Source organism: Folsomia candida, unplaced genomic scaffold (assembly GCF_002217175.1).
Source record: "Folsomia candida strain VU population unplaced genomic scaffold, ASM221717v1 Fcan01_Sc007, whole genome shotgun sequence".
In the NCBI taxonomy this organism is placed as follows: domain Eukaryota; kingdom Metazoa; phylum Arthropoda; class Collembola; order Entomobryomorpha; family Isotomidae; genus Folsomia; species Folsomia candida.
The window spans coordinates 3,451,130-3,476,049 of NW_019091199.1; the positions used below are offsets into that span (position 1 = coordinate 3,451,130).

At 41.6% G+C, this 24,920-nt stretch overlaps 1 protein-coding gene across 1 annotated transcript in view; it reads left to right on the forward strand.

Annotated features, from left to right (window-relative positions):
- LOC110851691 (calsyntenin-1) overlaps positions 1–24,920 on the forward strand; it is a 57,940-nt gene that overhangs the window by 16,753 nt on the left and 16,267 nt on the right. Inside the window, exons 4-9 of the mRNA XM_022099563.2 lie at positions 6,180–6,307; positions 7,961–8,169; positions 14,079–14,225; positions 23,068–23,210; positions 23,290–23,338; positions 24,833–24,871. Of these exons, the coding sequence (XP_021955255.1) occupies positions 6,180–6,307; positions 7,961–8,169; positions 14,079–14,225; positions 23,068–23,210; positions 23,290–23,338; positions 24,833–24,871 (715 nt within the window). The remainder of the gene's footprint in view (positions 1–6,179; positions 6,308–7,960; positions 8,170–14,078; positions 14,226–23,067; positions 23,211–23,289; positions 23,339–24,832; positions 24,872–24,920) is intronic.

A 24,920-nucleotide genomic window follows, 5' to 3' on the forward strand; every position in this document is an offset into this window, starting at 1 on the left:
AAACTCTTCAAGAACTCGATCTGTGTGAAATCCAAGTTTCTTTGGAATCTCACATTACAGACATTGACTCCGACTTCCACTGGACAGACTGGCCGACAAGCTTGACTAATTTGCTGCTCAGGATTGTCAAAAAGTAGTCTCTGTTTAAAAGGGTCAGTTCATATTGACCCCCTCGTCTAATCATTCTACTAGAAAATATATAACATCGCATTTTTAACGCTTCTTATATTTGACCAACTTTTCCTTTCGTCAAAAAGAGGGGCATTAATTTTATTGTGACTTGAATGCATCCCAATGGTGAATATGCACATGGTCGAAGTAGAAAGTATGCATGCACGTTGGAGTTGTGGTGGCAGCCATATGGATTATTTGAAGAGGAGGACGTGCTGCTCTTGGACTGTTATAAATTCCAATATTTACCTCTTCATTGGATTTGGACTCGAGTTATGTTATTGGGAAACTCTGTACGTGTGTCCTGACTTGAGCTCCCAGCTTGGTTACAATAAATTGAATTTTCTATCCCTTCCCCAAAGAAATTCGTGCCCACGTCGAACAATATCCAATATCCATCCCAATTCGATCGGAATTCCACTTTGAAATATGAAGTTAATATGATATCCACATCCTGTGGATCACACAGTGGCAAAATCTCGGCAGTTTTAGGGATGTATCACCAGACAGTTACCGAAAGCTGGTTTCCAGCACGTCCCCCAATCTTTCATTGTTGTTGGAGTACGTTTAAAATGCGGAGATGTAGTATCTTTGCGCCGTCGTATAAATAAAGTCGAGCCCTAAAATGATGTAAGTCTAAAATAAAAATGTGTCGTATTCTTGAGCTGCTCGTCGACCAACCAACCAGGCGTGTTTGACATTTCGGTTTGAAATCTTAGGCTTCTGGAATCTTTTAGGATTTAATCTTCCAATCGAATAGGAAGGAAGGAATGAAAAGACGAGATATGCATAAATCCAGCAGAGAGAAGAGAAAAGGAGGTGAAGGAAGGATATTAAGTGTCGTTAAAGCCTGATAAATCTCACGTTCCTTTCTTAATGACTGCATTACGCGTAATTTATGCCATGTTGTAAACACTGCAGACTTTTGCATCCAATCCACATTTAAAGATTATCTGGTTATCTTTGCATAAAACTTGTCCTCTTAACCAGATCTCTTGAGACAATTTAGAGACGTGACATTTTTAAAGGAATCGCAACTCGAAAGGATGGAGCAGAAAGAGTACGTATTGAAAAACTTGAAAAAGTATACTTCACTTTTTGTTAGCAAAGCTCGACGAAGTAGACGACGTGAAAGCCTGTCAGATTTTCTGGGACGTTTTCACTGTCTAATGGAAAAGAAATTGATTTGTAGAGCGTCAGATGTAGAGAAACAACATGTGTGTGCGTAAAAGTGAGACTCGTAAATTATGGTGAGAAGAATGCTGCGTTTTTCTGCAAAATATCCACGTTACTATTTTAGTGCCGAGTGTTGTGAGGATGCGAGATCCGAACCTGACATGGTTAAAATGCCTCCGATAAATACGAGAAGGAGTGAATAAATGACACGGGCGACGAATGAAGCAGCTAATGCGTACACACGTCAACATTCTTATTCCGCTCACATTCGTGTGCATAATATGTTCGTATCCACATGCTGATAATAATCCAAAGCCAGCAACATTAATATTATTTCGGAGTCATTTTTCTGGAGAGAGCGAGAGAAAGTGTCAGGAGCATTTATTTACTCTGAAGGAGAGCATGCTTCTCAAATGAATGGGGAATGTCACCCGTTTAGTGAGGTTATTATTAATGAGACATCTTTCTTTCCTCGCTCGTTGGGTGATGCGATATGGGAAATATGACGATGAAGATTTCTCCAGAGAATTCCTTTCAATTTGAGCTCATTTTCTCTCCCAAAAACTTGCTTGTTCGAGGGCAAAGATGATTTTTACTCTCCTTGTATGTTTATCTTTCTTTAATGCCTTTCTTGGCAAAAGGGGCTTTAATGGCTCTTTCGAGGATTAAATACTTAGGCAGCACCACTCACTTCACTTCCTTCTTCTTCTCAGTAGCTGCTTCTCCTCTCCATCTAATAACGCACAACGTCGTCGTCTCGCTTTTTAAGACATATTTTGCATAAATACATACACGCGTCAGAAACTTCATTTGTACGTAATAATGGCAAATTTTGTGGAAAGACTTGGCAAAAAAGTTCAAATATTGTCTCAACTCTCTCTCTCTCTCTCCTGTTGACTTCGGTTTCAGGAATGGAGAGAGGAGCCAGGGTAGACACGGATAGTTCTCGTCGGTACATTTGTTTGCAACAAAGAACGTCTTGAAATCTTGGCCAGGTCAAAAGAGTGTTTTTTATGCTCCAATTTGAAATTCCGGGCTTTAGAGTAGAACATAAATTGCAGGAGGCTGTATTAACATAAAGGAGGAGGAAGGGAGAGTATTTTACAAGTAAAGGGTGCATTTTGCATTTATTTGGTTCAATTCTGGGTGGGTGGGTGAAGCTGCGTTGACGTTCAGCCAGGCCGGCATACGCGAGGAGTCGTCGTTCCCTGGGAGCGAGGAGTTTGTGTGCGGTGGGATGTTGAGAAGGACGTTAAAGTTAAAGTATCATTTTGGTTTACGACATGGAAGGTCATTAAGCGACCCTTTTTGTACCAATCTCGGGCCTAAGGGGAGCAACATTGGGGATCCCGGGTTAGTGAACATAACATCCGAATTCCAGACCTAAATTATGCTCTTCAGTTCAGATTTTATGGACTCTGAATATATTTCTTGTCCTCCTTGTGCTGCTGCTGCACTTACATGTCGTTTTGTGTATATGCCACTACATGGAGAGTGAGCGAGGAATGTTCCATGTCTCCCATTTCCATAAAACCTTTCCTTCCTTTTGGCGTGTGTCCCCCAGCCTGAAAACCAGCACGAGTTATACGACGACACATATTTCCAAGTAATCAAATCTGCCTTGATACTTTGATATCAACGCATTTCCGACAACTAACTAACCAACCCATCTGCTGCCTTCTCCAGCAGAAGCCAGTCCTGTTTCACTTCCATGAAATATGGTCAAATTACTGCATATTCCTAGCTCTGGCAGGAGCGATGGTGGTGGTGATGCCTGATTTGACTGGAATTTGCTACTCTAATATGTGCATGTTGACATAGGAAATTGAATTAATGGTTCAAGCAAGCGTGGGAGTTGGGAAGAGAGACGCCAAGCTCATTAATTACTGTGATCAGTTAATTAGGTACTTGACTTTCACCTCTGAGGAACATGCGACTGTCTTTGCAACGAAGTAATATATTTTGCATGGTTTAGTAAATGTGCAAGTATTTACAGGAATAAGCACACGTGGCCATGCAGTGTTCATTCAACGAGTAGACTCTGAACAACGGAAAATGCTTTGCAATGACCAATTCGGTTTATTTCATTGCCCGCATTTTAGACACATTATTAAGCGGGTGGAGAGCCTGGCTGCGTATTGCTCGTGTGAGAACTGGTTTAGGATGTGGGAAGATGATCTCGCTCGTAAATAAATACTGTAAAAGGTAAATCTTTCAAGAAGTGAGGGCAACCTTGCTCGCTGAGTAACTGAGCATTTTGGTTTAAAGACGACGAGAGAAACGCATTATGTGCATCCATAAACTTTGTTGCACTGCGTTGGAATCGCATCTCTAGATCACGGAGAAAAGTCTCGGATCCAAATTGGATGAAACCTGTACTTTACGTGATGCGTATTACATGAAGAGACTTTTGTCGGGTTACTTCTTCTTAAGTGCAGGTTAGATTTCCTTATAAATATTTAATCAGACTTGTGTCTCCTCTTGGGAGAGAACTTGTAGCGCAGCAGTCTCAGCCGAGTTCAAAAGTGTAGTTAAACTTTACATCCAAGCCATTCGATTATCAGATAACGTTCACTTTTCCACTCTCCCAACCTTAATAAAAGTCTCAGCGCAAATTCTTCACTTTTTATAACCAGACAATATTGTGTGATGCCCTTCTGTCAACAAGTGCTGCGTGCAGGCGTGGGTCACCATGCATCCTTCTCGAAACAAGTCAAACCATGCTCATGAACAGATACTTTTTATCCAGGTGTGGACATATAGATGTCAAAACGAATGACTTCCGGTTCAAATGTATTTTTTGTTTGACCAGAGAAGATGAAAATCTTTTCAATATTTATTTAAGGTAAAGATGCCTCAAGTCCATGGAATCACTTAAAGATACAACAAACCCCATTTCAAATTCCGTGTGTTTACATAATATTTCAATTCTGAACAGTAAACACCTCCAAATATTGCATACACGAGTACAAAGAACGGAATAAACCTCATCCATCTTGATTTTTCTGCAGGTTTATTTCATGTAACTAAAGTTGTATACTGCGGAACGAATGCGAATGAATTAATAAGCTGGGTTATAAAGTAACTTGTAATTTACTAAAGTGTATTGAACCGGTGTGTATGTAAGCCACCAAGTTTAGAGGATTTGAATCACTCGACAAGAAGTCTGTCTGGCTGGTGTGGGTCTGCATGTTGGTCCTTTGGCCTTTATCCGGCTTTTTAGTATTGCAATAATTATAAATTATAATGGAGTGGATTAAGCGAAAACCTGTGATGCCCACCTGCCTGCCTTCCGTCAGCTTCATAAAAGAGTGAGGCAAATTACATGCAAATTGCTGAGCATTTATTACACCTCATGAATGTGAGGCGCACGTTTGCTGGATGAAATCCACTTCCACTCGGGGTTAATAAGTTGTTTGGGTGCAGTCGAAATTGTATTTGCAGGACATGAATCTCTCTCTTCTGGGGGTTTAATCTCTGATAAAGTAGTGGTTCCAGCCAGTGAGTAATGAAACAGAGTGAGGATAAATGTACGTAAATTGTGGATTTCCTGCAATGTGCAGGATGATGGGTATTATTTAATCGTAGGAAATGAGTCGTACTTATTTTCAGAATTATGCCAATCGTTGTCTACACAGTCATTTCATCTAGTCAAAATTAGAGCAGTTTTTCATGCGTCATATCGTACGTACAAAAATCGTCAAATGTTTTGTGATACATAAACTTAGTTTGGACATTTTGGGTTCATACATGAATTTCCGTATCCTTATTGTTGGGATTAATGTTGGTTAGGACTGCGGACATATCTCCATCATCTGCAGTTGTTCCTCGTGTCTCATATTTCATCCCTTTTTTGACACGCTCCACCAACTCCTACCAGTCCTTTCACCAACCAGGGAGTGAAAAAGACTTTTAGAATCTTGACCACTATCTCCACGTTCAGCTCAGCTCTTGGAATCTCGCCGACTAAAAGTCGGACTTAACATAACGTAGTATGCCTGCACATAGCACTACACATTCAGTAATAAAGACGATGACGACGAATCTGACACACAGAACGCGGCTTTAAGCGATACGACTTTTAATATTGTGGTGCAAGTGGACGAATTAGCATAAAGCATGAAACTTCCGCACCATATATGGCCGTATTACAAATGCCTATGTGCAGAGATAGCTTAGACACGTATCCACTTCACATTGTTCTCAACGAATCACCTCACTCGCGTCTGTCTTCAGTCCGTAGTCGCAGAATTTTATAACAAAACAGATTCAGATATTTAGATTGCGGCAGCTCCGTACAACTCAACCTGCATTTTCTGATCGTGAACTCTATTGCATGTAATCCTCCTGAATTAGGGAGAATCTTCCTCTTCGTATGTACGTGTAATGGACTTTAGCTTGAAATGGTATCCCATTTTTTCGTGGCTCTTGGACGAAAGCCATCATGATTACCGTGCCTTCGTTGGGAAATAATGTGATATCTAAAAGCTTTGACTACAAATGTTTCCACTGTTGGAGCTGCTTCTGCTGGTATGAGATTCCCCAAGGACATTTTCCAGATTTGACTAACGAGTCCCTTGGAGGCAGTTTCATTTAATTTAACTTCATTCTTCTCATTAAAAGAAGTGAATGCAAAGCAATGAGGAGGATGGAAACGAATCGATTTTGCGCATCGAGCATCATTATTGTACACAAGAAGCGTTCACACGGTCCATAACTACTGCCTAAGCACCCACGAGGGAGGGAGAGCGATATCTAGATTGAACACACCATATGATGAGCATCCGACTGGACTGGGAATTTATGTCATTATTTATTTTGTTTGATTACAGATCGTTTTGAAGGATGAAGAACGCGGAGAGGCCGAATTGAGAGCTAAACGTCTCCTGAACTGTGAAAAACGCAAAAATTACAAGTTTGACATCGCTGCTGTCAGCTGCGTCGGTGACACGTCGGACAAGTATGTCAATTTAAGTACACACTTTCTTTAATGACTTCTCGGTGGGACGAATGTGTTGCATGCATGCTTTTCTCGGGGGTTTGAATTAATTCCGAATAAGCATTTCATGAGAGGAACGTAGGTAGCCGTGCCAGCCAAACCAATAAATTACCCCATCGCATTCTTGCTTATTCTCCATTGATTTGCACAGGAGTCGAATGTTGATTCCATCCATTGGATCCACTGGGCTGGCTGTGTTTGAATGGGGTGAAAGCAAAAGCAATAAATTTTCCAACTCAGCCAGCCAAGCCTATTTATGCGTGGTTTTGGCTTTTGAGCTTCCCCAAGAAGGATGGATCTTTCTTCACTCGCTTGCAAACTATTTCACCGAATTTCCACCTTTGACTTGGTGAAAGGTGGTGGTGGTGGTGGTGATGTTGTGTTTTTACAGGAGCAGGCTGAGCATTATTGGGATTCAAGGCGAGAGTACAAGGGAAGTGGCAGTTGATTAGAAATCGTGGGAATGTAAAGAAGGCAATATATCTTTGTCAGCCAAGCCTGCGCTGAAAAAGGGAAAACAGCAGCAGAAACTGGAATTTAAACCAAGCTCTGCATGAAGGGGAGAAAGCGCATAGTTCTCTGGGAGAAATGCGCTGGTTTATTCAACAGGCTCCTTCTTCAGACACTCCTTGTATTCCTTCACACGTATTTTGTATGCATTTCAAGAAATTAAAATGAAAAAAAATCATTTAATTCGCAAAGTTTTTGGTATTATTCCCACATAAATTTCAGTTGTTTTCTAGAAATGTGAATTGAATTTGATTTTGTATTCATCTTTTACCCTCTCCCATTCTATGCATGCCAGGCAGGCGGATGGGAGAAAGTAGGCACGTATTTACAAGACGAACGGTTCCTCGTCTATCTGCTTGGCTGGTTTTTTAGCAGCGCTATGTGCTACGACGTATACGTATGTGTTTGCCATGCATGTGTTGAATTCTAAGAAACACGTACCAACTGAGAGATGGGCTTTTGTGCCCTGAATTTATTCGACTTAAGTTGGAAAGATAAGGCATGAATAGATTATCCATTCCTTTGGTGAGGCTGCTCCTGCCTAATCGTAACTTTCTCTTCTGTTTTGGATCCTCTGTACGTACGGAAGAATGTGCACACGGTCCGCCAGAGAGAAAGTCCCATCCAAACATGACGTTGCATATTATTCGCCTTCCTTTGTCTGAACCCGTGCCCCTGCTGAATCTCAACATGGGCAGCCGAAATCCCTCCCAGTGCTATTCCGGGAGACATAATTGGTGCACAGTTTCTTCCATTGAAGGAATTTGGATTTAAGGATTTATGCGAGCAACGTTCCTCCATTGAATCCCAATTTGGCTGGCTGTGTTGGGATAATATGGAGATTTTATCATCTCTGCACACTCTTCTTCTCCCTCGCTAACCGGCCTTGGACCAGCCTTTCTACCCCCACCGACCCACAAAGATAGAGACAAAGAGAGAGCAGAATCCTGTTGTTGAATTAAGTAGAGGGATCATTTTATTGGTTGCGCCTTAACAAGATGGCAGAAATGGCAGCAGTACGAATAGCAGCAGAAAGTTTAATGAGATTCTTGAACAAAAACATTATTCGGATCATTATTGTAAAATAAGTTTCACTTTTTCCAGTGCCACGGTTCACATCACGGTCGTGGACGTGAACGAGTATGCGCCCACCTTCTTGGAGCCCTCCTACGTCAAGCAGGTGGACGAAGGGAGACTCTACGATCTCATCATCCGTGTGGAAGCCACCGATCGCGACTGCACCGCTAAATTTGGCGACATTTGCAAGTACGAGATTCTCACAAAGGATCAGCCTTTCGAAATCGACAATGACGGTAAGAACAGCGATTTCCTTTGAATGACGAGAATGTTGTCTCTCCGCCACTTAACAATTTATGGTTTTTAAAAATGTGGGACGCGTGTGGAATGACATGAAAAGACACTCAAGGCATTATTTCGTAAATGCACTACATGTACATACATATTGTTCGATGAAGTCTGAGAAAAAACAGTTCAAACTACGACGTCACACGGAACAAATTGGTTTCCTCTTCTTAGAAGTGTGGACCTCCTTCCCAATATTTATTTGAGTTGAGTTCCGACATAATTTGGACTGGAAAACTCAAAAAATTCAATTTCCTAAGGATGGCTCCCTGAGAAATGTTGTGCGCCAGAGTCCCTCCTGCGGGGCCTGACATTTCGACTGGAAAAGGTTCTATTTTTGAACACGCAGGGTTTGCAACCTTTACGTACATAATTCGCAACTTACACACAGAGCATCATGCAGTTTCGGTTTGAAACAGTTTTACGGAAGCTCTTTCACCTGCTTTCTTTTTACATATCGATCTCTCCCATTTATTTTCCTTGTCAGTCAAACTCCAAAACAGAGGTAAATAAGGAGGGACCCCATGCCGAAGCAGTTTGCGAAATCCTTTCGTCATTTTGTGCCTTATAATCACGTCGAGTATAATTATACACATGTGGATGAATTGCCATGTGCATATATGAATTAGACGGAAAATATTGGAAAACGAGTTGAACGCTTATCGATTTTAACATGTTTTTATCTTTTGGTTGATAATGACGCATTTTTTGGAAAAGTAATCCAACTGCGTTTCTATAAAGTTTCCCGATTTGGAGGAGGAAATGAGAAAAATTGGACCAGGTGGCGATGGGTCGTATTATCCAAGACAAAAAGTTTTCGCTGAACAATGCATAAATTTTTTGTGGCGGTCCTTTTATTTTGATTCCCAAGGGGGCTTTTTCATTCTGCTGCGTGGAATTGTGTGGCCTCAACGCAGTAGATGAGAAAGTCCGATAATTGTTCTTTTCGCTTTCATCCTTGGGAACATGCATTGTTATTTTCCATGAACAATGGGGACTGGCGGAGGAGGAGGTGGTGGACGTCGAATCACCTTAGCCGTAGACGAGACGGGGAAAATTTTCTCAAATTCCGCACACAAGTGTTCATTGTACTCCGAATATGTACATAAATGCATCCATTTCATGTGCATACATATATTATGGTTATCGACTTGTCCGTTTACGACAACTTAACACGAAATAATCCACTCGATATTGAAAAAAGAATCGATACCACTAGCATTTCAATAAATAAATGGATTTCATCCGCCAGGTTCAAATGATGAGGAATGTTTCGCAATGTAAATCCACTTGGCTTGCTTGTCAAGAGGGCGATTCTCTGTCAATTAGTATCACCACACAATGTGTGAAAGCCTTGCGCCATGTATTTGTTGTGCAGTAGTGACATTGGATGGAGTGCACGGTGGTTCCAAAGTTGGTCATAAAAGGATTTAGTTCCGATTCGAGGAAGGTATACACATACATATCTTTTATGTTCATCTTCTGTCTTCTCTCCATGTCCAAGTGTCCATTGTTCCACTTTTATGCGGCGATTTGTAGGTGAGCACAGGGGAGCTCAAATTTGAAAGAGTTGTGTCCTCCTCGTCGTCGTTCTCCGAACCCATAAAATCTAATCCGCGCGCACTACCACAAAAGTAAAAAGGAATTTTACCTCCTTACCTGCAGCCCATAAAATGCAATAGGTTCTCCTCAAAAAGGGAAAACTTTGGCCATCTCCAACTTGGCCACCGCCACCATCAGCCAGCCGTTTACTACTTTCTTCGTTACTGGCAGCAGTGCTAATAAAAAGCTTAGACTCGAATTACGCTTGTGAGACCGCTTGCTGCAGTCCACGCAAAGTCAGGATAACCATCTAACCTAAAAGTGTATGATGGATTGTGCATGTCTCAATCCACAGATTGTTGGGTGGGAGATGATTTTTGTCGCACATTTCGTTTCATCCCAGTAGCCGTCGTATTCAATAGACTTGAAGACGCATATAGGGCGCAAGCGGTACAAGTTTCAGCAAAAAAATGCCACACGAGCTAACGATAAGCCAGAATAAATATGGGAAGGGAATTTTAAAATAACCATCACTCGTGCCAGTCGTCCTGGTGGGCTTTCCTCAGTCAGTCAGCCATAATTTACGACAAAGAGTATATTTCAAAACTTTAATGTCGAGTTCTAAATCTCATGAGGGGAGGAGGTTGGGCTGAACTCGTAAAGTGAAACATGAGACGTAAAACCACAAGGTGACAAATGCATTTTACTTTTTTCTATACAAATCTTGAGAAAATGAATCTGGAAATGTATGAAAGTAAAAATGGATATTAAATAACGGGAGAGAGGATGGCATGGATTTCTGCTTTATGTAAGTTTCTAACGTGTGACTGGGATTAAAATCAGTTTATGTTTTTCGGAAATATTTACCACTGAAAGATTTATGATCATTTAGTGCAGGATAAATGTTGCATTTATTGCCAAACAAGATACCCCATGACTATGGCAGACCTTGATTTTCATGTCTGGAAGTTGGTGGAGACGAGACGTCGACGACGTCGTTCAGAAAAATCTCATCTCCGTCTCGTCTCACTTGGTTCTCATTTTGTCCAAGGGTGAAACTGATCCGGGCAAAGTTTATGTTTCCCTAGGATTGGTTTTAACATCCCCCACGAAAAGATTCGTATGACAGGAAATTGACACTGTGAAAACTTGTGACAACTTTCCACTCTTGCCCTGCACATCTTCGCATCGTGGTCGTATCTATGCACACTTTGTACCAAACTAATATTTGATCATATTGCATACACGTCCGACTTTGCTTGCAGCATCATAAAAACGGGTCAATATTTCAAATAAAGTCTTTTACCGTTTCCTTAAATGCACGTAATAATTTCAAACATCCAAAAAGGCTTAATCAAAATTAGCTTGAAATTTAAAAGGAAATGCGAATTTAACTCGGAAGTCAGAATTTAGTTTTTTGGTAGATAAAAAACGAATCTAGAAGTGCTTTGATTTAATATATTGATCCGATTTTACGAAATGTTGATAAGTATGTTTCGACTTACTTATCTATGCAATATGAGCAAATATTAGTACCCATGAATGTATAATATGTGTAATATATAGACATTATTAAGTATGTGATTTACATGTACACTGACTATGTTCATAACGACAACGACGTCATAGATTTGACATGCAGACTAGAAACTTTTATTATTATGTACTTCGTATATGTATATTGTCCTCCATTCTCATTTATTGTCATCCAACAAAATCTCTTGAGACCTTGATGTCATGCTTCAAAAAGGAGTTTTGTCATACTGCTCATTCGTTTCCAAACCGTGAACAATTCCAACTTGATTAATTTTTAGTTTGTCGAGATCATAATGCGGGACTTTGTTTACTTGAGAGAAAGTGAATTTGATGATGATGCTGCTGCTGCTACATCCCATCGGGTAGTTTTCCTTCCTCCTGAAATGGGAAAGCAGTCCATTTGGCGAACTACTGTATTTGATTGTAGAACAATGTCAGAGAGAAGTTTAGACAATCATGGATGGCAAATAGAGAGGAGTAACATTTAGCAAACCACGTAGCCTAGTTTGGCGGGGAATCAAGGCCGTTGCCAATATCCCTTCATTTCATGCGTTCGAAACTAAAAGGATGGACAAACTTTCGCCGGAAGGCACTAAAACAACCAACCCACTGCTCTAATGCCAACACTCACTGCCATCCATGTAACTTATGTATCAGACAGAGTTGGGCTAACTGCGTCACAATAAATTGAAGATCTTTCTTTTAGACTGCGTCAGATTTCAATCCGAAATATTTTCAAAGACATGAAATGTTGTGCGTGTAAATACCTTTCTTCTCATCTTTGATTAACTTCTGCTTCGTACGCGCGCGTGTTACTTGAGTGGGTGGCGTATTATTTATTTCATACAAAGTGCCCATTTGAATTTGGTGAATAGCAATTTGTACGAGGGGCTGAGAAGGATTGATGTGGCCTGGTTGAAAGGACCCACTCGGCGTCTGTGTTCACATGTTTTCCACGATTATCAAAAGAGTGGAAAATGGCTTGAAAAATGAAAGCTACACGAATCGATCTGTTTACCCGACTTAAATGAGATATTGATTCCAGGCCTTCTGGCCGATATAAATAAGTTGAAGTGGGTTGGACGGACGGACGTGGGGTATGCAATCTCTTTTAAACCAAGTTTAAAGGACTGCTTGAAGAGAAAACCTTTGAGCACTTCAAACCTTCAAGACTGAGGTTAACTTTTGTGCTCGGCAATGTTTACAAAGTTTTAATCAAAATCTGCAAGTATCAAAGGACTCATCAAGACCAACCAAGGAAGGGCGACTTTAATCTCTCCCTCTCTTCTCTGGAAGATGAAATTGTGTAAAACTTCAAAAACGATCAAGACATAACTCTCTCTGAAAATGTTCAAAATGTCATCTTCCAAAGCAGTGCCTATTTATCTGCACATGCCTCAGCGGTCCTCCTCGTCGTGTCATTTTAGCATCATGTAATATTCTTTGAACTAATATCTCGTCGTCAACATGATTGCCAAAACTATTATCAAAGAGAGGATCTTTCGCTTTGATTATCATGTTCAACCACAATTTTCTTGGTAAAGTAAATACGTGTCCCGCCGTTATCGTCTTCGAAGACTCCTCGTCGTCCCAATACATAGATTTCAGCATGGCAATACATAATTATCGATTTCTGGTTGCATAAAAATTTTGAAAAAGGATCGCTTTGACATTTTCGACCCTGAAATGGATCTTACATACTTGCATAATTCACATGAACCTTGTCAGTCAGAAACTTTATAAGAACACACAGGTGATCATGTTCAGATTGTGGTTCGTCCTGATTGAGGATTTCGTTACAAATCCAGGCATTTGAGAGAAGTGCGCACATACGACGAGCCCCAAGGTATTTTTTGAGTAAAAGCTCTCCGTGTATGTAGTAGAAGGATCTCATGGCTGGAAATGTTACAGCATGTCGGAGAGAAAGAGGACTATAGGAGAAGAGTGCTACACGGTGAAAGCCCGTTTTCCCTTCGAGCTGGAATATAAAAGTTTTCATAAAATAACGTCTTGTTTGCTTCAAAGAATTTTATCTACGTCCTGTCACTTCAGAAGAAGAACCTCTGAACTCACCTGCTCCCGACTTTCCCTCTACAACGAGAACTTTCCTCTCCCCACGGTGCACCCACGTGCTCGGATGCTCTGCACAAAACAACAATTTCAGTTTGCAGAACTCTAACCTTTTATCTCGTATAATTCCTCCTCTCTTTTCTACCTGTCCGACGAGGTCAAGTGTCACAAAAGGAGATTTCCAGTTCCTATGAAAATATTCACAGCGTGAGTGGGGCACTTGGAATATTTAGAAACGCCACTTAAAAGGGAGAGAAAGGAAAGCCTGCATATCTTTTAGCATGGATTTATTATTATTTTTAACCAAAATGAAAAAGAAACACTGCCAAAAGGGAGATGAGTGAGCTGGTGCGTGCTCTCGGAGTAACCCTATTTTCTCCTAATTTTATTTCTCCACGACACATGCACGGTGTAGTGTACGAGCTGCAGAGAGAAAGTAAAAGTACATGTAATGTAATGTTCCATCTCATGTTCCAAGCAACATATGAAATGCAATTTAAAATTTGAGCCCTCCATTTCTTGGCTGGGATCTCTCTCCATACAACCGTCGATGTCCTCGTCTAAAGAACTTGGCAGTGTCTGAATTTACTTTCCAAGTGACATGCACCCCATTCTCTGACTGGTCTCTCTGTCTGTCTGTCCAACTAGCTGTCTGTAGCACAAAGTTTGTACTGTGTAAAAATAAAATGAATCTTTTATATTTTGTTTCCAGGAGTCATTCGCAACACGGAGCCATTGGATTATGACAAGAGCCACAACCATATCTTGTCTGTCGTCGCGTACGACTGTGGAATGAAGAAATCTGCCCCGGTCATGGTCACGATTAAGGTGTCTCGCGTCTGCAAATTAGGATGGAAAGGTTGGTGCAACACTCTGTTTTTTCTGCTTTCATCGATACACGACTTTGTTGACCGTAACATACAAACCAAGATCGTGGCATTATTTTGGTTTTCCCTGTCCATTTCTCCAATAAGTGGTTGTAATAAGTAGCAGTGTATGAAGGAGTTGTAGTCGCTGAGTCATCCGACCCGCTTGGTGATCTACTTATGTACATACATAGATACGCAGATGTAGCTCTCTTTCTTGGCTCCATTCTTCTTTGCAACCTTGACATTTGGTTTAATGATATGTATGCGTCTGCTACTTTTCTCGGTCCAGCAGCACCCGCTCTGTCTCGCAGATATGTACATTGCTGTAAGTGCTCCAAACACAAATTGATATTTATTTCCTGCAACTTCTCATTTCTGGCGGAACACGGCAACCAAAAACCTGGCAGAATTTGGCGTATCCAAATAAGAAGTGGAATGCAAGGGATATTGTGTTGTGGACATGAAAGGAGTCCTAAAATTAATAAAACATTAGCCACGAGAGAGCGAGGAGGATGGTCGTCGTGTCTCGGAGAAAGGCAGGAAGAAAGAGAAAATATAATAGAAATGCACTCGAAGCGACTCCTCGAACGGGCAGGCAGCCTCCTTGCCCACGGTTGTTGTTTCGTATTTAATAGCTCGTTTAGGTCTTTTTGTCATAAATTGCACCCGGTTTTGATGTGTATTGTTTCAACATGAGTGAAACGAAAAGAAAGCCAGTCGGCGGTGGTGAATTGGATAAAGTTGGGTCGACGATGAGGGTGGCTAATTACGTCGAGAGAGAGGACTAATCTCATTAGAAATTAGAACTCATTTTCCAAAAACGGACCCTTTGTTTTCGCCAACCACTTCTCCCCATCGTTCCTCCCCTCCGGTTCCATAAACTGAACTAGTTTCAAATTACAGTAGACGAGTGAAAATCGTTATAATGCAATTTTCCAGTTGACGATTAGAAATGTTTTCTATTACAACATTCTTTTGACAAAATGAGCAGAAAGTCGAGAAGAGGATGCTGATTTTAGTATTATTCTCTATTGCGACATTTTTGAGACTTCTTTGTGACGGGCGAGCGTGTAGGAGCTGGAAGTAATAATAACGTGGATGGGCCTGAATTCGAGTCCGTGAGCAAAAGTTGATGAATTGGCTTTATTACACTTTGTGCACAAATTGAAATACTTCTTTGTGTGCCATTCAATAAAAGTCGATGGCACAACAACTTTTCATCGCAGAATAGATGATGATGATGATGATGAAATTGGCCTTTGATATCATGACGACCTCGACCCCACCTCCGCGACTAGCGTCTATATGCCTCTCATGTACATGTGTAGTTGTTGCGTACACACTGAGGAGGAGGGGACCTCTACCTTTCACCACCAGATTTTGATGCCTTTTGTTGTACTGAAATCCTGAAGTAATTTGATGGCCCCATTTGCGCCACACTAAAATAGAACTGTCTTCGCTAGTTTAAACCTTCACCAAAAATCCAATTATCATACCAAACATCAAACTCAAATTTCCGAAGATATTACAAATTAAAAACAGTTGAGTTTGATATTGGATATTAAAGCAATTCTCTGGGACCATAATGGTGCAAGAATTTTCAAATCCGAGCTAGGTTTTTAGTAGCCTACATATGTGCATGTCTAATGGGCATCAAAATCTGAGGGTGAAAGGTAGAGGTTCCCTCCTCCTCCTGAGTAATTGGAGGAAAGGATACGACTCGATCACCAACTCTCCTCATCCCACGTTTCGTCCATATTAAATTGGAATTAATCAAACGAACGATCATTGTGTTGACTCAAGACTCAACTCTCCGCTTTTTTGCATCAAAAGGCTTTTTTAATTTAGGTAAAACTTTGTCCGGAGAAAATTAGATTGCTAAATAAATATTTGACCGACTTCTGATTGAATTTATTTTTTCGTTATTCTTTGCTTAATATTTTGCTTTTTTCGCAGCACTTTGTTTGATCCTTACATAAACCATTCTTGCGTGATTTGTGTTTCGTTGAAGGTAAAATTATGGTAGTTTGAAAATTCAAATTATCCATTTAATCATTAGTTAAGATTATAATTAGCTAATTATGCTCAAACTCCTCTTGGTTTAAACTGTTTTTCTTGGGATAATGGTGGTACAGGCCTCCTCAGTTTTATTAAACTTTTTATGAGGTAGTTAAACTCAAGAAAAACACTAATTTGGTTGTGGAGTGGAGCACACATTAAAAGTTTATGCGCATTCATCATCTGCAGCTATTTGTAGGACTGGGGCTTAAGCGAATTAGAACATGGTGGTCTGGCTGGATGTGCATATAAGCGTTGGTTGGCTAATGAAAATTTATATTTAAAAGTGCGGTGAGCATGTAGATCCCATGAATTTAGTCCGAACAGTGCATACCTTATTTATTCCTCCTGTTTGTACGTTTATAATCCGACATCCGGTTTATTTTGTAATGAGAAAATATAAAATAATTATTAGCTTTGGGCGGAAGAGTTGGAAGAGATCCACTCGTTGGAAGTGACATTTCATGGACCATAGTCATATGCAACTTGTGTGTAATGGAGTTGGAAACACGAATTACATCATGACACATTCGTACATTTGCCTCCCTAGTTAAGGCTTCGAACAAACTTTTACGTATAACTTTAGGTCTAGTTGTGCGGTTTCAAATTTCCTGTTGCGTTCATTTACATGCTCATCTGTGACGATATTGGCTCAGTTTGAGGTCACCACTCTCTTTCTCTGTCTCCACGGGAGCTAGTTGGATAACCTTCCCAGAAGGCGGTCCAATGTGCTATATAGGAATATGAATGCATATCAAAGCATGGATACATAAGTCCCCGGATCGAATTCTTCCTCGTCAAACGTCGCAGCTTCGTTCTCCTTTGGAGCAAATTTGGAGACGTTATATAATAATAATGATTTTACTCGAATTTCAAAAAGTGGGAGATAATTTATTGTATTATTTGATTTGCTCATTATTCAAGAGGAAGTTGAATCATAGCTTTCAGTCCTTTCCTTTGTTTTAGTTGGAGAAAGCTGGTTATCTTTCTCTCCAAACGCGCTCTCTCGTCGCTCGTCTCTGTCTTGTGTGCTCACCCACCTTCCGAATTTCCGTTCCTCTTTTGTTCTCCTTCCTGTGACTCAAATGAAGTGTGCGGTTGTTGTTTGAAATGGCTGTGATTCAATAAAATGAGAAAGCACTCAGTCACTCAGCCGAAATGCAGCACAATTCAAGGACCCCATCACCATCCTTTATTTATACGCCCGGAATAGAAGCAGAATTCCAAATGAAGTTTCGTGGTTGAGCAAATGACACAAACAGAATTGGAGGGCGGGAGGGGAGCGAGGAGGGTATTAATTTAAAATGTGACGTTATCTGCTCATGAATTATTCTCATTTCCCCTCCGTCCCACACTTGTCCCTCTTGTTGTCCCGATTTTAAAATGACATGGCTCATTTTCATGAGTGAAAGCTCTCTCCACAAAGCGACTCAGCCAAGGTAGCTCGCGGGGAGCTTTATCCTCCTCGAATAATGACGCGTATCGGAGAGAAGGTCACCTTCGAACAACTTTCTCTCAACCCGCTCCGCTACGCATGCAGAATCCGTCGACGAAGGCTGCTCAGCCAAACTCACCTGCTGCTCTATGTGCACACACTCCTAGGAGATTGGTGGGTTATGTAAATCACTAATAAATCCCTCTGTTTCCTTCTCTGCTCCCTCCGTGTACGTGTAATTTCTGTGTAGGCAGCCAGGCAGGCAGGCTTTCCTTTTGATGCAGCAGCCATACAATTAATTTCCGTTCAGTTACGTACAAGTATATTTGTTATGCGAACGAAGGATAACAGAATCATATTTAGAACGAACTTTTCGGAGCGTTTATGGATTTTTACGAGTTCTTTTGAGCATATGACGAGATTAGGAGAAGTTGCATGAATGTATGCTTCGCCGAGCCTGGTTTTGATTAAGGCGACTTACATGCTTACCTACATACGTACGTTCGTATATATTGCGTAACGGAGGAGGATGGTCGGTCGCCCATCATCAATTTGGTTCGAGTATTAAGATGGTTTTCTTTTACTGATGCTACGTATCTACTATGCGCAATAATGTGTGTAATTCTTATGGCGAGTGGAACGAGGAGGGATGGAATAAAGATTCCACAAAAATTGGCGAATTGGAATGGACACATGGATTTATTTTATCTGAGCTGCTTATCAGCTTTTCCCCGACTGAACTTGCCAAACTGAGGATTTGCATTTGATCTCGTGGCAAACCACAGGCGTCTGTACATGCAGATCTATCTACTGCCAATCCCTTTTGCAGACTCGTATTAAATATGTACCTCATCTCATCTATCTGCGTCACACCAGCCATACCTGATTTTCTGACGTGTGCATCAAAACAGCACAAAATTAGCAACTGAGCCCTGTAATTGATTATAAGTTAGATTTATTGAACATCTGCCTGCGTGATGGACACAGTCACAACAAGTAGCAGGCTGGATTGGACGACTTTGTCTTCCTTGGTGATTTTGTGGTGGGCAGGAAAACATGACCTCGCTGGTGAAGAGAGGACTTTTTCAGGGCTCTCTCAGGCCTCCTTTTGATGGATGGGCCGGGTTGTTGGGAGAGAAGGGGGAAGTAAGTGGTGGTGGTAACACGACGCCACGACGATGCCCATGAATCCTATCCATCCATCCCGTCCAACCTGCTTTTTGAGGATGGGAGCAAGGGGAGCTTTCTCCCTGCTCGTTCCTATCCCATCGATCCGGGGAGAAAAAGTTGGTTGAGAAGAGGAGAAAACCAAACCGGGCTGATTTTTCCTTGCCTCCTCGCTCCGTTGGTTTCGTTCCTTGGCTCATTTTCTCCACCACCACCACCACACCTTCCGAGGAGGAAGTATAAGCGAATTTTGGCCAATGAAGGAGGCGACGTGGCCCACTCCTTGCTCACATTCACCGTCACAATTAGGCCCTGAGAAGGAATTGTTAAATTGCTAAGTAGCCAATCCACCATTCTCATTAAGTTCAACTCTTGCACTTTTGCTGGGTCTGAGATTTCTTGATGGATTTTTGGGAAAAGGTGTAATTAACTTGATCACACACTTCGTTGCGTGGTGGTTGTGGCGACTTGATGCCTTACTCAGATTGAGCCCTGGTGCAGCAACCACTTTCTCCTTACTTCTCCCAATTTCTCCGAGAGATGGTCATTATTATTACACGGCGTAATTGCCAGGTGTGGAACATTCACGTGAAATATGACCTTTATTTACTCGTTCGAATAAATTAGGAATGAAATATGGACCCACTTTCTCCTCTATTCCGAATTAAAGTTCATGCTCATTCGTTCGTTCATTCATTGATATGAGAAATGTGGCCTGGTGACCAATGAAGTGGATTTACTTTTATGTCTCCAATTACAAAACCAAAGCCATATAGATAAGAACACATATAGTCAATTTGCACAGCCATAGAGAGAAGTCGTGGAATAATAATAATAAGCAATGCTCTCTCCTCCCGAAGAGAGAAAGTCGTGGAAATCCGAACTAATTTCCTGCCTCGACCTGCACCTTTATTAAGGATGAAATACAATTCCGGCTAGAAATTGAATTAGCTGTGCCACTGGACATAAAAAGAAATCATTGCACTACTTGTTCTCCCCTCCACAACATTTCTCTGCGCCCTAATTTCTGCACACCGCGCACAAAAAAGCCCATAGCTTACATATTTAGTTTATATCTTGGAAGACACAAGATTCCAAATGAGGTGTGGACTGGTTGCGATAGATCACCATCGTCCTGGAGCTGCAAGTGGTAATAAGCGTTATCAACGACCACAGCCCAGCCAGTGGGAGTTTGGATGCTGCAACCATCCGCACCATGGGGAAGTATCTCGCAGAGCCATCCACGATTTCCTTCCGTTCCTCTCTTCCATTTCGCTTTACGGCCTGTTAATCGAATTCTCAATTGACTTGGCTCTTCATTCCGGCCTTGTCTAACCCGGTGGTGAACACATACCTTCATTTTCTCTCTCTGCACAATGAGTGGTGATGGGGTGAGGACAGAGAGAAAGTATTTATGCAGCAAGCAGTGGTGGTGGTGGTGAGTGATCAGAGGAGGGAAAGCCTTTAGCAGCGCTGATTAAGCCCCTAGAGAGCAGTTCTCGGTGACGATGCAAATGTTCAACTTTTATGAGAGATGATGGCAATAATGGAAAATGAGTTGGAGTTTTCGGGCAAGGAAAGTTTGGAGGGAAAAGTGATGATGACATTCATGACAGGCATCGATTTTATGCCCAAATGCCTTCCACTGCCACCACCACTTTCACCAGGGGCAATTTCTCACTCATTCCATTTCCACGGGAAAAGGTTGAGCAAAATTCCATCTCGAGAGGAGAAAGAGAGATGCAAAATATTTAAGTCCCAAAGCCAAAGTTATGCCGCCAGAACGAACGACGACGACGACACAAAGCGCTCGCAGAGAGGAATGAAGGACAACTTCCTCAAGTTCGGAGTCACTTATGGCACAAAGTTGTCTCCTGTTTAGTCAGTCAGACTTGGGGACCGCACCACCACCAAATCGCATCTATTTTGCTGAATGGGTCGCACACCACGTTACAATCAGTCATAATGGCGCGATGGGCACAGACAAAACAACAAAATGACATTGAAAGGTTCCTTGTTCTCCGCCTCCTCCCAAGTTTCTTCACCGACGGCTCAATCCCCTCTGGGATAAGGAATTGAGTTACTACTGAGGAAATAGTACGCGAGAGTCCTTGGATGGAGACAGGTTGTTGAGGGTGAAGGAGGCTCACTAATTGCATTTCTTTATACCAGGCACGCGAATTAATTTAATCATCATCCCCTTTTCTATTTTTCAGCGTAGTCGCTGTAAATATGTGTTTCATTGACTCGATATGCAAGGAATGGTTAGTCGTGCCACGTATGTAGCCCTTCATAATGTTAGCGCCACTTGATTAGAATTTGACATGTACATTTAACATCATAATTGAGCATATTGATTAATTTAAGAAAATCGTGGCAAAATCCACTACTTTGACGAGTAGAATATTACGCTGGAGCCGACTCCTGCTGAACCTGAAGCTGAGTAGTGAAATCATCTTCAACGGTGGACAATGACAATGGAGCGAGTGAGCGATCTCTTCTCAGGAATAGGAGCCGAGTCAGGAAGAAGACAGGGAATTTGCATATTATTAATTTAATCCTTCACAAAATGCGATCCTGTGGTTCCTCCAAGAATGTTCCCATCCTTCTCGAAAGTCAACTCACTTTATACCAAAATCGTTGCACATATACAAATTCGCATCCAAATACAAATTCAAATTCGAAATCCATACTCCTCCTCGTACAGCTCCTTCCTTCCTCGTCCGTCCTCTTCCTCCTCGCTCAGGAGATGAAAATTCTCACGGTTTGTAATAAATAAGCCTAGGTATGCACATACGCAGGGAGAGGAGATCATGCATTCTGTGAATAGCCAGGTTTGACGTCACAGGAAGCAAGGCATATTAAGCAGCTTGTTGTTTTGGAATGTTAATTTATGTTTTCGACCATCCGATAACGTGAAAGATTGCAAGGTTTTAATTTTTTTCGTTTGCTCAGTGGTCTGAATAATCTAGACTCCTTATGAAATTGAAGTAAAATATATTGTCGGAGTGGATTTCACGATGGAAATTAATTACTTAGCTGCAGCAACAACAGATTTCACAGTTTCATGAATCTAGAGAAAGCAAGTGTGAAATTATGAGACTGTTTTCCCCAGAAGAAAGAAAGTATGTACCGTGTCAGCCAGTCAACCTGGATAGTTAGCCGCCCAACGTGCTTCGGTTATACATACTTAAGTGAAGGGAGGAGTTATTTATTTTTTAGCATACCCCTTGTTCCGTATACGCCGTAGAATAGTTTCGAGTGTCGGGGTCCGTGTTGCGCCCGAGATTTAATAGATAGTCGTCGTGTTAGTTGTCATTGTCAACTGCGTCTCCATGCTGCCTTCATAACAGCTCTTCCACCAACTCGAGTGTGAATGTTGATTCATGTACTTTCTGAGTGAGAAACGTTGTCGTATTGTGCACGGCGGTGGCGGAGAAAGTTTTTCACACTCGCCCTCTCGCTTCCTCCACCAGCACGACGACTGCATTGAACTCGAATCCTGCGATGACAATGAAATATTAAAAAGTGGAATTGCACAGGGCACGAATTTCTCACTCCTGTGCTCCTGAGAACACATGCCTCGTCCCATCCGATATCCGTGACCATCTGCTTCCCCATTTTTCAGACAGGACTGAGCTGGATTTCGGAACAAGCATATTTCCTCCCTGCATTATTCCATCCCATCCCGTGACACAAAGTTGGAGAGGAAAACACAGAGTAATGGAATGGCGAGTACACCCGTCGCCGTTGTTCCACTTTTTGTCCTCCTCCTGAGAAAGCACCTGGTCTGGCAATAAGGCTTCGTCGTCTCTCTCTCTTCACTTTCTCCCTTCACGGGATAAGCCCATCTAAGCACCTCGTTCCATCAGGTGAAAGATGGTGCCATTCGATATGCAGATGGAGCCCCCACTTTTACAAGCAACACCTTTTAAGCCCACGACCAGAAACTCGTCAACTTTCTCCGATGCATTCACACCAAACAGATGACGAAATGTATGCTGAAATGGAACTCATCTGTTCAATCCATTAAATAATAATACTGCTTATCGTTAGAATAATAATAACCATGATAATAATTTATGAAGGGCGACTAACATCAAAGTTATTTGTGACCAATTAGTAAAGCAATTGTGTGAAGGCATCATTTTAATCTTTCGTCACTTTTGCAGGAATTCCGGAAAGGATTGACTACGCTCCTGGCTCTTCACGCCAAGAACTTTTCCCGGAGGCGAATCTGGAGCTGTGCGATGTCCCATGTGCAATCAACACCATTGAGACCAAGCTCCAGCTGTCCACCATCCACATCGGAAAGGTAAGGCCACCAGCAAAGTGCACCGTATTTATGTCCGATATATGGAAGTTGAGGAGTTAACGATATGGTTTGATTGCAGGGCTGTGACCGCGATACTTACGGAGTCCACTCGCAAAGGAAATTGTGCGGTGAGTGCAAATAATTTTTTGTCTTTTCTTTCTTGACGGCACAAACCGTGGCTGCCACGATGATTCTCCTGCACTTTCCCCCCGCTTGTCCGCCCACATTTCTGTCTGTCTGTGACTGAAGGATTTTCCCTGTAAATAAATTCCGCTTAAAAATAGGGTCTCATCTATTTCTCGCTAAAGGCAACTAATATTTTCATTCATCGTCTTGTCGTATTTTGTATTGTACCCTGAGCCACGGCCTGAGTTGTTTGTTTGTTCAGTTTATGAAGTGATTGAAAATGGAGCCATGAAGAAATATGTGTCCGTAACGAGAGTTGTTGTTTGCTTTTGCCCACCGGAGAAGGCAATTTATCCGCTCCAGCACCAGCAGCACTAATATTTTTGGAGCTTAATCGGATAATCCTTCCAACAAGGAGAAAGTTTTAGAGTTCACGTCCTGGGACTTGCAACATGGCAGCGGAGGGAAAGCTCGTCCATCAACCGTTTCCGTACTTTCCTCCCTCCTGCAGCAGCAGAGCGGATGGCAGGAGTAATCGAGGTAGTTAGCCGCACATGACACATGATAACCTGCCCTCCTCTCTCTGATCTGCTTACCTCGCATCTTTAACTTTTGATGGATTTCTTACCCTCATAAATGCTCCAGTTCCATTTGGGAGCCGCCATGTGTTAAAGGAAAACAGGACGACTCGATTGAACATTAATCTTTCACGAAAATTGAATTGTATTGATTTCTATATTCCTGGCTTACCTACGAAAGGAATGAACAACCAGCTCGGTATTGGACATTTGCTTTATGATGTTGTCCGATAAGTCCACCAATTTGCAGTGCGCGATTGCAATAGAATAAAATAAATCGTGTTAATTAAGCCCGCACGACCTCCATCGCATAACACAGACTTCCAAAACTTTGTCCTCGCAAAGTCTTAAAGTTGTTGGTGTAAGAGGTGGAGAGCCAGCCTTGAGTTTAGCTCTGATGGTGTGCTGCTGGCTGGTGGAGATTTCTCTGCCCTTTCACTTTACGATAATTAATTACTCAAATTAAGTCCGAGAGTTGAAGTAAACTTGCCAACTAACTTTCTCCCTTACTGAATGGGACATGGGGTAGAAAGAGAGAGAGCGAGTTTGTTTGTTTGTGCTTATATTTCTTATTTATTATGCAAATTCCTTAATTTCACTGCACACTTTCAGTTTACAAAGTTTAATAATTCATAGGGATAAGTTTGCTTCCTTGCTTTCTCTCTCCTTGCCTTCTCCACAGCCCAACGTCTCACTCGCCTCGTCTCGTAGCAAGAATATTCCGTGGAATGATGACAAATGATTTGTTTTCCTTCTACCAAATGCATTAATAACCACTGATAATTAGCAATGATTATTGTTTGTAGAGGAACACAATTCGTCCCATAATTCACCATCATTTATATACCAGATGCACGATATGTGCATGAATATGTGTGCAAAAAGTGATTATTTTCTCGTTGTGTGTGCCAATTTCAGGTGCGAGCAGTGAGAGTGTGGACTTGTTGCCAACTCCAGGTAAGTTTCTAACAGCCGAACCAATTTAGATTATTCTATGTTTAATGCT